Source organism: Branchiostoma floridae, chromosome 7 (assembly GCF_000003815.2).
Source record: "Branchiostoma floridae strain S238N-H82 chromosome 7, Bfl_VNyyK, whole genome shotgun sequence".
NCBI classification, from domain to species: domain Eukaryota; kingdom Metazoa; phylum Chordata; class Leptocardii; order Amphioxiformes; family Branchiostomatidae; genus Branchiostoma; species Branchiostoma floridae.
The window spans coordinates 13,426,727-13,439,371 of record NC_049985.1 but is presented as its reverse complement, the minus strand read 5'-3'; the positions used below and the strand labels follow the sequence as shown (position 1 = coordinate 13,439,371).

Here is a 12,645-nt window from a genome sequence, read left to right as displayed (position 1 = left end):
TTGCAGGCACTTTGCATGGTAGCAGCTGTTTATACATCAATGTATAACAATGAATGCTATTTAGTAGAATAACTTATAAACCACAAAACAGCACTAAAACAGTGACTATGCCTGACCATGTTCCAGGGCTGCCTTTAAGGTGGCCTCGGGGTGAGTGGTGCCGTGAGGGTTCCGCACCAGCCTGCGCCGCCGCCTCAGGTCATCCTCCCAGTAGTCTAACTTCCAGAACTGCCGCGGCCTGACAGAAAACATCTTCATTATTGTACTATCTTGTCTTCTCTATAAATATCTGAAATACACTGAGGGATTCAACCTAAAATTCCAGATGCAAATGTGAAGGAAGACATTGTTTGGTGCTTAGCAATGCAGTGACAACTTTGTACTGCTTAGAAAGCTATTCTACTAATGGCTATACAGTCAAACCTGTATTAGCGGCCACCTTTGCATAACGGCCACCTGCCCATAGTGGCCACTTTTTGTCGGTCCCTTGGATTCGTAATGATTAAGAAATAGGCTTAGCGGCCACCTGTCTAACGCGGCCACGGCCACACGATTTCCGGTCCCGCAGGTACAAAAACACTGCCGATTACGGCCATGCGGACCGCTGATCTATGTTTCGGCACGCGTTCGGCCATATACAGCGGCCGTATCGTCACCCTACACCGGATTTAATACCTCTTTGACTTATTTTCAAAACAAAACTTCGTAAACTGGCGCTACCCATACCCGCTGACAAACGAGGTCATATAAGGTCAATAGACGACACCAATATTACGGAGGTAAATTGTGTTAAAATTACGTTCTTATGCACTATCGCTTAGGTTAATTTACATCACAAAAATTTCTAAATAGATTGTTACAAAAACAAAATGATATGAACTTCAGACCATGGTGGATTTTATTCATACATTTATTAAGAGATAAGTCTAAAATGACGTGACTTTTCTTGTGAGTACCACATTAGCATTATGGGTGAATCTGACGTGTGAACGCGAGCGGGAACACACGGATGGCGAAGTATCAAAGGATACAAGACGAAAGATCAAAGAAATATGACGATACCGGTCTCTTCAGACAATATCAATTGTAGAACATTTAAAACTTTTGATAGCTTTTGTTTTCTTATTAAATACATATAGTGTAAAAATCATTGCAGTACATGTACAGTACTGTATTATGTGAATAAAGATCAGTGGGTACTGAAACAATGTGTAACTTATTGCTTGTGGTCAATTAATTAGCATATTCTCTATAGTGGCCACCTCTCTATAGTGGCCAATTTTGACCAGTCCCTTGAGTGGCCGCTATAGACAGGTTTGACTGTATATGACAAAATCTTTAAAAACTTTAATGATATTCAAATTTCAATATCACACAAATTTTGCTTGCTCATGACTCAAAAGGTACAATACCATGACAACACCCCCTTCCATTACTTTGACTGTGTTCTTTCATTTGATGTAAATGCCATATAAATAAACTATTTTGGTCCATGATGACCCTGTAGTGAAGCAGGTGTGTTGAGCTTACTGTTCTTGTTTAGGAGACCCCCAGGCCCCGTGCTTGCTGGTGAGGATGTTCATGATCTTCTGTCGGAGCTGAGTGGCGGTGACCTGGTCCCGCCGGCGTGCTGCCGAGATCAGCTGGTCACACATCTTCTCCTCCTCCTGACGCTCCAGAGCATGCTGGGCACAGATGGACTGAGAATGGGAAGAGAGAATGAATGAGTGACTGGGTGAATGAATGAATAGATGGATGAATGGCTTAATAAAAGAATGGGTATATGAATGAATGTATGAATGACTGAATGAATGCTTCATTATTGTGTCTTATGTGGTACATGTAGATGCCTGGCTCATATGGGAAATGACTTTACAGTATGTGGCTATTAGAACTTTAACTACATTTTGTATCTCTTGAAGTTGAAGTAACTTGTTAACAAACTGTGTATTGATTCCAGCATGAGTCAATAGTGTGTTTAGTTACGATTCCTGAAGACAATATAGTCTCCGCCTGGTTTGTTAATTAGTTTGAGGACAAATTCTTTTGGTAGGAAGTTATGTAGTTTGCTTTTCATGATTTGTGGTATACTGTGGTTTCAAGTAAGAATGGATGTGTTATAAGAGTTGTTACCTCAAATTCAGCATGTTTCTGGACATCCTCCACCCTCTGTCTGTTGAGTATGAACTCAGCTTCATTTGCTACTCGGACCAGGTGGTCTTTCATGGCATGGGAGAGTAACCTGTAGACGGGGGAGGGGGGCACAGAAGCACCAACAACTGTCATAGACAAATTCAAAATGACACACTCAATCATAGCACAGACAATCTATGGTAATAACAGAAGAATCTAATAATCTCTGCAAGATGTATTCTGTTTGTTTATACAGGAGAGATCTGAAACTGTACCTTAATGCCCCAAGGGCTGCATACATCTAGCTTCTCTTCTTGATTAGAATCTCCAATGATCTATGACATCTTTTATTAAAGTGTAAGTCCTATGTGGATTAGTAGCTTAATCCAAGGGCTGCTTGATCGAGATTGAAAAAGGAAAGGTGTGGATATGACAGACATGCCTCAAGCCTGGCTGAGAGACAGACCTCAACTGTGTTGGAAAGAAAACTGGACTTCTTGTCCAATATTTCCCATCAAATAGTTCACATGGAAACCTTTAATATTAAAGTCACAGAATGCACCTTCGTTTTCAGACAATTTTGTTAAGTCATTTGGGTTAGGTATATCTTACATGTTGTCTTATATAAGACAATAATAACATCAGTATTGCCATATTGTTTACCAGCAACATTACCGGTACATGTACATCATGATTTGCATGAGGAAAAGCATCTACTAGCAATGTTGATCTGATTTTTATCTGATCTGAATTGGTGTCCTTGTTTAGCTGAGATCCTCACATACCACTGGGTATAAATAAAGAGCATGACCTGAAGCAGTGCTGTCTCACTTGTGTAAAAGAATGTAATCGAGTAATCTATGAAAGGTACCAGTGGGGCAGCTAATTTTATTTGCCCTCATAATTGGATTTGTTTACAAAGAATGGTAGGCATGATGGCCATGTTTTGAGATAAGCGTCTTAATTTTCTTGTACAATGTAGTAGAAAGGGTGGCGCTACAAGTAACTTTTGAGCTTAAGATGGTTCATGTTTCAGATTAAATGCAACAATGTGATTTTTCTTTTCTCAACTAATACACAATAACGAAAGATGCAAGATGACAATCTTCAACACTAAATCTTTACAACACTGTACATGTTTTGCATCTATAGCTATATTGTACATATTATTGCACTGTGATGGAGTGCCCCAAATCTCAAGCATACAAGCTTTGATTCAACATTGCTCATTTACTTAGTAATAGAAAATGTCTATAACCAAGTAATTATGTGAATGTATCTAACACTTTTACTACCAGGCAAGACAAAAGACAGGTAAGTGTTCTCTGCATACATGAAGAAAACAACAAAGATGTGTGGATTCCTGCTGTGTGCAGGTGTTTGAGTCTCCAACCACAAGTCAGCAGAGCATTCTCCCTTAATGAGACTTGTCAGCCTGGAGGGAACCATTGTCTGGGAACACCCTTAAGTGACATTTCCAAACTCCTTTGTTGGACCCGAGAGAAACAATTAAAGAAACCATTCCTTTGATGAGGTTGGTTTGATGGAGCACACAGGGGACTTCAGGCTTGTGGGATGATGATGTGGGCATGAACATATCATGTCTCCAATATTCAACACAAAATACATGTACATTATTTAAAAAATTCAAGTCTGTCTTGTTACAGAAAAGACTGCCTTAATAGATCCTTGTCAGCGGTTACTTCTGTCACAGCCTGCTTGAAAATGCCGAACATCAAAATCAAACCATGTCTTACAGTTAATGTGAACACATTATGAGATAACATCCACCTTTAAGTCATAAAGATCCATACAAACTTTGTTTCCAAAGGAAGGTCAAAGTACCACTAAGGAACCATTATGTCTCTTAAGAAACTTAGAAAGAGTTGGTATTCCTGAAATGCTGTTGCATTCTGTTTGTTTGTTTGTTTGTATTGCATACCCAGTAAACTGCTTCATGGCGTAACACACTAGGTTGGAACAACACAAGCTGCATATCTGGACATAGTGATTTGAACCACTCATACAGGGATGGACACTTTTCAATAAGTGTGGTGGGTTCTTTAACATGCTCAAGGTAAGGCTCTCCTCAAATATGGGTCTTCCAATGTCCTATCAGAGGTACTTTTCCTAGCCAAAGCAAGAGTATGGTGAGGACATTGGAGTAAGGTGCCCTTTCCAATGGCACAACATTGGGACCTGTCAGGCTAGGGACTCGAACTCAGTACCTCCAGGTTCAAAATCAACAACCCGAACCATAAGGCCACCATGCAACAGTGCTGGAATGAGAAACGTTATTACACAATGTCGTGTATATGATGAAGAACATCTCTTTTGACCGTTGATAAACTTGACAAACGTTTGATGTTTTGACTGGATATTGTGCACTGAGCATTTAATGTTGTATCCTCATTCTTTGTGAATCTATCACAACATATTCTTAAATGTCCCTCAAATCCAACATTTGGTCAAAGAAATTAAGACACAACTAAAATCAAGTGACAAGAGTACCTTTCTGAACATGCTATTATCTAATCGAGGAGACAGAGAATGAACTTTTCATCACTTGCAAGCTCTTCAACTTAATGGCACAGAAAATGGTCTCGCTTGCACATGATCGTTGCAGTGGAAAACTCTTAAAGGTTGAGCTTTATGGGATCCGACAATGGGAGCGGATAGTCGGTGCGAGTCAGATGTCATTTCTTCCATCATGCACAACATCAAAGTGACTGTCCAAATGGTGGATGCTACACTGATACACTTCATGCTTACCATGAAGCTATTTTTCTTGTGCATGGTTTTCGGTGTCATCATGTTTCAAAGTAAGGGTTTTACGATTTTAATTTTTGTCCTATCCTAAAGATTTTTGACAAAAATTTACCATATCAAATGCAGCAAACATGACTCCAATGCTAATTATGCATCGCAGTGACCAGCATGACCCGCAGAAGGGAAGGGCCAGGCCGTTTTGGCAGTCCTTTTGTACTGCGAGTGGGAAAATCCACTGAAGGGGACAAATTAAGACTTTTGGAGAGACATGACGGAGGTACGCCTGCATTTTCGGAGTCGGCTCATCTTTGAGCCTCTCAGCAGGGAAGTCGGCATAAATCAGCCGGTCTGACACAGGTGAGGGTCCTCGGGGCATGACTGCCCTGCGGATGGTCCCCTACTAAGTGTTTGCCATATCGATCTTTATTGGACGACAATTACCGTCCAATTATCTGTTATTAGATACCCTTTGAAGAGTCCGGCATCAGACGCGCGGCGGGATGTGGCACAGTTCTGTAACCAGTGATTATGTGCAGTCTGACAGGGGCTTCCAGCCAAACAAACTTCCAAAAAGAACAGCAGAGCAGCGCTCCTGCCAGGTGCGAACTGACCCAAAATTGAATGGAAAGTCGACCTGTGGTGACAGGAAAGCGGGCCACCTGTATGAGTCGGGACTTCTTCGGGACATTTTCATCCGCCACAGGTACTTTACAGCGTGACATGCAGGAACACCCAGCTGTAATTACCTCCAACACTAATGATTCTGACAACATGGAGATTTTAAGATACAGTTCAGTTCAGTTCATCCATCCGGTGACACTATGAAGTTCTTCCATACGACTACGTCGCGCATGACAGACAGGAGGTCTCCGTCTAAGATACACAACAAGACAGCACTACATGATGTAACATTAAATCAACGTTGAAGCACCCATCTTTTTTTATTTATTTGACAATGTTCAGCTGTTTACAAACAGCCACGGCTACTTTTCAGCAATTCAGCCTGGTATTCAGATGCTGGAAACTTTAATTCTGTCACCTATTGGCCAAACTCTATGACGGATGTTACAACTGATTCATCCCAATTGAAATTTATAAGCCACCTGCTCATACTGACGACTCCCATTGTCCCATAGTCCACTGTACATGTAACGTGATGACAAAGACGTGTTTGTCTCCAATATTATTTACTGCCATATTCAAACATGGCATTTGGTAATTGAAGTCTTACTGTGTGAAGTACATAAATGCAACAATGAGAAAGTTGCCAATCCATCAGTTCTTCTTGGTTTACAGTAGCCCACGAAGCTCATAACATCTGACCCTCTTTTAACAAAGGTGAACTGCTTTAAAGTTATGGCCTGGATAGCTGGGGTTAGTCAACTGTCCCTGTCTGTCATTATAATGAAGAAGCTTTCATAGACACAATGAAAATTCTATTTTTAAGTACAAAATACAAGATAAATCTAATGGTATAATGTGCTTGAAAAAGGCCCAGATTTAAAATGTTGGGAGGAGGGTAGAGGTGGTTGTAATCAGGATACAAAAAAAGATATCCCGTCTTCAGGTTGTTAAGGGTAAAGGATTTCCATGTCATTTTGCACATGAAATATTTAGCATCATGTGAAAACAAATACTTCCTCAAAGTTTTGCAAGAAACTTTGTGTCAACAAGACATGTAACAATTGTAACAATGTTGCAATTTGCTTTGAAAGTCCACAACTACTGCTGGCACTTTAATGACCTGGAGGTCAAAATCATTATTTCCACCTCTACACCTGGCCCTGATGTTAGCAGACAAGAGTGATTTTGGAAATCTTGATAATGGTGTAATGATTCAATTACAAAAAGACAGCAGGTGAGCAGGCCAAAACTACTGGTAGCAGTTTCTTTTCTCAGTCTGTGCCATATGCAACATTGTATCAACTTTGCACAAAAGACAACTAATTACTCGACTGGGAGGTCAAAGTCATTACAGGTCTTTTGCACCTGGCCTACATGTACATGGTGATGATGACATGGTACCATAGTACAACAAACTGACACTTCCCAAAAAGTTCCTTTATCTGGGAAATATCTCTGTTATGAAAGATATTTTAAAGTTACTGCATTGCATACTTTTCTTATGTCAAAAGAGAAAGCATTCATGATCTGCTGGAAAACAGAGTCAGCTCTGTTACTATGCTTGTGTAGCATTCTCCTTGCCTTGTTCAAAATCACTGTTCTGATCCCTTGAGTATAATTCGTAATGGCAACATCACTGTATGTCACTCAAGTCACGTGCTAGTAGTACATGTACCTTCAGATACTTTTATCTAAAACTGATCATCTTGCTGTGATGTAAAGGGAAACATTCTTTAACAAAACTTTGTTGTCAGCAAAGCTTTGACTTTGTGACTGTTGTTTTAGCCAGAGTATTTGCAGTACTGTTTTTTGGTTAAAATGTGATGGCTGACTAACAGTTGTCCTTCATCAATAGATAATCATTACATTCAACAGACATTCTGCAGACAAAACCAGACACAAAGTTATGTGAGATACAGAACAAACGTAATTATGCCATTGTTTCTTTGTAACCTAATAGTCATTTGCGGATTATTATCAGGCAATAAAGAGGATTAAGGAGATAAAGGCTACGTGCCATCTTTAGTTCCGAGGCAGTCACACAGATAATGGTGTTGCCTTTGACTAAGGCCACCTGCCTTTCAACCTAATTTATCTGGCGTCAATGTGTGCAGCCAAATCCGTTTGATGGGTTGTCATATTTCAGCAGCTTATAAACTTGTCAGGGCAAATCATTAAGAGGTATCACCATTTAGTTGGATGGAAGCGCCCGACCACACAAAAAATGCGTACGGAGCCACGTGTGAGCGAAATTCTTTTGCGAGAGTTTCGTCGGTGATATTTCACACCTCTGGTAACCTAAGGAAACCCCAGATTTGCTGCCATTTTGTCGAAGAACGTTTGAACAAAGGGAAAACATGCAGGTACAACCACTGATATCATCTGGGTTCTTCACAGGGTGAAGGCTTCAAAGGGGTGCCGCCAAGTGCCTGAAGGGGGGATGAGTCTGCCGCCAAGACATGGACAATGGGGCTCCAGTTACCCGCGTGTTTAATGAATTTAGACAAGACACAAAGACGACATGTTGATTTGGTATGAGTGACCTAACAAATGAACACAACCCTGATCATACAATCCGCAGGTTTTGATATTAGTTATGGAAAATGTAATACAGTTGGCTAGTAGTTAGTTTAGACAATTACCAAATACTATGAGGGAATGAACAGCCTTCGAATAATGTGAGGTGACCTGTGCAAGATGGAAGTATTGAGGTGTAAGATGACTTAAAGCTGTGTCAGGCATTTAATGACCTGTAAATGACTCCGTGGCTTTTTCAAATGATAAGCATGTTACACATATAGTTTAGTATCATAAAGAAAGACAATGGAGAAATAGGTCTCTAATGATGCCTGATGATTTTGTAAAACAAAGTACTGTACACAAACTCAGAGGATAAAACAGTGAAGATATGGAACCTGATATGCTATATTGTATAAATGTAGGTGTCAAAATATCCTGACAAGCACACAACTTGTAGTTTCAAAACAGAATTGTAACTTCAACCTGTTGACATTACTATAGTCAAATACTTTGCCAAAATTTTGTGCAGTACAAAATTTAATGTAAATGGCAAACATTAATTGACTATAAGGAAATGTTGTAAGAATGACGATTATCTATCCCCCTCAATACAAAGAGACAGTAATTATAAGAAGGCAGTTTTCTCACATTTCAACCATTTTGTAATGTCTGGAGTTCTTAACATTTGTGAACCACACACAGAGAACACAAATAACTTTTGGGGGTGATACAAATGGGTACAAGACAGATTGGGGTGGAACAAATTTTATAATTTCATGTTATAAGACGAATGGAACAGTGTAATCTCTCGGATTAGCCAAAACTACATAAACACAAAAAAGGAAGGGGTGGATGGCCTAAAAAATCATCCAACAGGAACCAAACAACTTGCAAAACAGGCCTTAACAGATCCTTATCTGTTCAACTGTCCTTCAGATAATGTAGTGTGACATCAGATGAGAGTAGACAGAGTTGATTGGTTACAACAACTTTTGAAATTAACTGCCATCTCAGTTTAAGATCAGTCTCAATTCATCACAGAAGCTGGCACTGTGGAGTGCAATTCCATTATCAGTGATAAGTTTGACAGTGATGCTGTGTGTGATGGTTGACTTTTACCTCGGCTTAACATTGACCAAGTGTTGGTTAGAATGAATGTTTTTGGAAAACAGAATCAGAGCTTGCAAGTGATGCTGTGTGTGATGGTTGACTTTTACCTCGGCTTAACATTGACCAAGTGTTGGTTAGAATGAATGTTTTTGGAAAACAGAATCAGAGCTTGCAATGGGTGATTAAAATAAGAGAGGTTTCTAAGTGGATTAATTTAACACCATACATGTACATGATAAGCCATTATAATCATGCATTGACCACTTCAAATTTGTAAGTTACTTGGACTGGGCAAGTGGCGAAAGATGTTCTGATAGTTTTGTTAGGAAATATCACTTAAACATGACCACTCCAGTGACATTCAATGTTTCTGAAATAATAACGTCAATCAAACTTTATGGTTTATCCGAATATCATAAGAAAATTGCATGTGACACACAATATAAGTTGAGACAATTTCTTTTGACTTTATTTGCTAGCTGCATTCACGTCAGCTAAGTTGTGGGGTCATTCAGGGGACAAGTATAGATAATTACTGACCATAAAAGTTGTCCTTTGGCGAAAGTGGATAATTGCTGAGTCATAAATGTGACACATCAGTCTCATTCTGCTTGTTTTACGACCTACCATGAAAGGTCATGTATGGATCAGATTTCACTGCTGACAGACAGTCATCAATCATAAATTTTCCACAACTTGCTGTAACACGTTCCATTACTCTTTCCAAACTTTTGTTACTTTTTTCTCAGGGCAATCATGTGTCAGATAATAAGCCAAATATAAAACCGACCAAAGAAAACCACAATGTAATTATGAACCACAGTAGCCCAAGAGAGAATCACTTTTATGGACTCAGCTCAACCAGACCACTTTTGATGCAGTCTGGGATAAAAATTGTTTATCAGGTAGTCTGTACCTGCGGGTCAAGTCAGATATGTACAGCATAATTAAGTTAGTCATGAGTCAAAAGTGCTCCTGTAGAGAAATATACAGCCATTGTCTTAAGTATATATGTTTTAAATATTGAAAAATGTCTTTTTTCAGTAGTTGACATACCTTCCCTCATTGATGAGCTCGATGAATGCCAGGCCTGCATGCTTCTGGATAGAGTTCTGCCACTCCTGGAAAATACAGCAGAAATACAGGACTGAAAACTCAACAACCAAAACATCATTCTACAGTTATTACAGAAGACAACTGTTACAGTTACATCATAAAGGTGTTACACTTTAAAGGTGCCTCTTTCACTGCAGATTCAGATTAAACATTTCAAAGTATACTGTTCTCACACAGTAACATATGAAGCATTGAATACTTTTTAAAGCTACATGTGTAAGTGTGGTTGGTAACCAACTATAAATAAGGCAAAACCAGTAACGTTGCCTGTTTATTATCTATACCAATTAAGAAGGTTATGTTTTAGGTAGCTTTTGTGTGTATGCTGATAACTTGAGAAGGCCTGAATGGATTGTATTAATATTTGATATGTGGATAGATTTTGAGGCCCCTGGCGGCTTGTTACGGTACTGCAGCAGAACTTCTGGTTTTGATATTTCTCATTTTGTCATGCCATGGTCTCGATTTGTAAGTGGTAGATAGTGGCATGATCAACTGAATTCATGCAAATGGACCTTATTGGAGTGATTAATGAGAAAAACAATACATCAGTCACAAAGGTTAAAGTCACTAGGCGAAGGTATGGGGTCATAGAACTAATTTTTCCCATGACATTATTACTAAGGTAATTAATAAACTTTATCATCATTCTCATTCCAGTATTGCTGTATAAGCAGTGTAGCATCCTATGGCATAAATAAGTAACCTGGTATATGCAGTTATTAGAGAGAATGCAGTACATTCTTTCTCCCAAGGAATATTCCAAAATGGTGCTATGCTTCCCATATATCACTGACAATCTCCAACCATCGGGGCAAATTCACATTCCTGTCTGCTCCCGAACAGGAGACCACAGAAATCCTCGCCTCCGGCAAGGCTTTAGTTTGGCTTCTTATCAGAATTTCAAGGGGAAGTTGCAGACTATTTTCTATTTCCTTCTACTGGAGGCCACTGCTGTAATTCTAAGAACATTAGGAGGGAGAGAAAGTCTGGCTGCTATTGCAAGTATCAGCCAGAAACTTCTGTAATAACAATACAAGGGTCCAACATATGAAGCCGAATAAGCCTATAAAATATATATCAGGCTACAAAACTGTTAAACAAAGCTGTAAGACAAAGGCCAACCTAGCCCCAGTTGTAAATCTGCCAACTGGCATGAGAAACTGTACTGCATAAACTGGGGTAAATGTCTTGAAGAGTTAAGAAATACTTTGAAAGTCACTTTCAACAGTCAGGTCCTTATATACTAGCTGGCAAGTATGACAGCTTGATATTTTTGCAATTCATGCCAAGGCCTGCATTTCCCAACACAGAGAAAAAAAGATACATTTCACATTACCATGTCTGTTAATATTTCCTACTTCCTAAAAGAAATATTTCAGTAACGCTCCGACAATTAAACTCCTAGAACTCCCCCACAATCATAATGGAATGGTCCATGTGGGCCATTGGTATGGCAAGGACATTGCAGACACAGGCTATACAAGATGGTTTTATCATCAGACAGCCAGTTTACTTGGACAGAAAGTCGATGACTATTCCGTTCTGTTTGCACAGTGTTTTGGACATTCCAGAAAGGTGTGTGGTCCTCTTACGCTGGGGATTCTCACTCACTGTCCCACCACTAGTTTCCAACGCGCCGATGATTTCTTTCTTTCATCGTGGAACGACCGCTGGATTACGACACCCTCCAAAACAAACTTGAACGAAGTTTGGAAAACTTTTGGTGGAGTCGCGGGCTCGCGCTCCCGTGTCACAAATATTTAGACGTTTGATTATGTTCGCGACAGATACAAATGATCCAGAGGTCGGAGGTTATCAGAAAGTGAAAGCTTATCCTCATTATTGTTTGCCCTTGATGTTGATCTCGGCATTGGGTGACACAGGAGGAGGGGATTATGGCAAAGCTCAGAGGAAATACCCGAAACACTTGCTACTCCATTTAACAGGTTTTCCTGAGATACAGGCACAAGTGTGCCAGTCCGGGAGGGAAGTATTACTTACACTGGGAACTATAAATTCTCAGAAAGGATATGCATGATGTACCCTTAAGAGGGGACCTTAATTTTCATTTAGAAAGTGATTGATAGACTTCTTGACTTAACCTCAATAGGGATGGCAGACACATAGATCCTGCTTATTAAAGGGTAATTATAATAAAGATCTATGGCAGGCAATAAGGTTCTAAGCAATAATGCTATTGACCTAGAACAGCATTCTTTATAAATCATTATCCAGCTTTTGGTTGAGAATGTTGAATGCTAACAAATCAGTATGATAATCTACGTAACTTTAAATCTTTACATAGGCTCTGAAAGAATTGCACCCTATGAAACAAGAATCCCATGTATCGACCACAAATAATGATTGCAA

The 12,645-nt window shown here is 39.6% G+C and overlaps 1 protein-coding gene across 10 annotated transcripts in view; it reads right to left on the bottom strand.

Moving 5' to 3' along the window:
• Positions 1 to 12,645, bottom strand: part of LOC118420303 (neurobeachin-like) — a 152,046-nt gene that overhangs the window by 70,385 nt on the left and 69,016 nt on the right. For all 10 annotated transcript variants that reach the window (XM_035827043.1, XM_035827042.1, XM_035827039.1 and 7 more), the window contains 4 exons: positions 10,213 to 10,277; positions 2,134 to 2,242; positions 1,531 to 1,700; positions 117 to 238 (listed from right to left, as the gene is read on the bottom strand). In XM_035827043.1, coding sequence (XP_035682936.1) covers positions 117 to 238; positions 1,531 to 1,700; positions 2,134 to 2,242; positions 10,213 to 10,277 — 466 coding nt within the window. The remainder of the gene's footprint in view (positions 1 to 116; positions 239 to 1,530; positions 1,701 to 2,133; positions 2,243 to 10,212; positions 10,278 to 12,645) is intronic.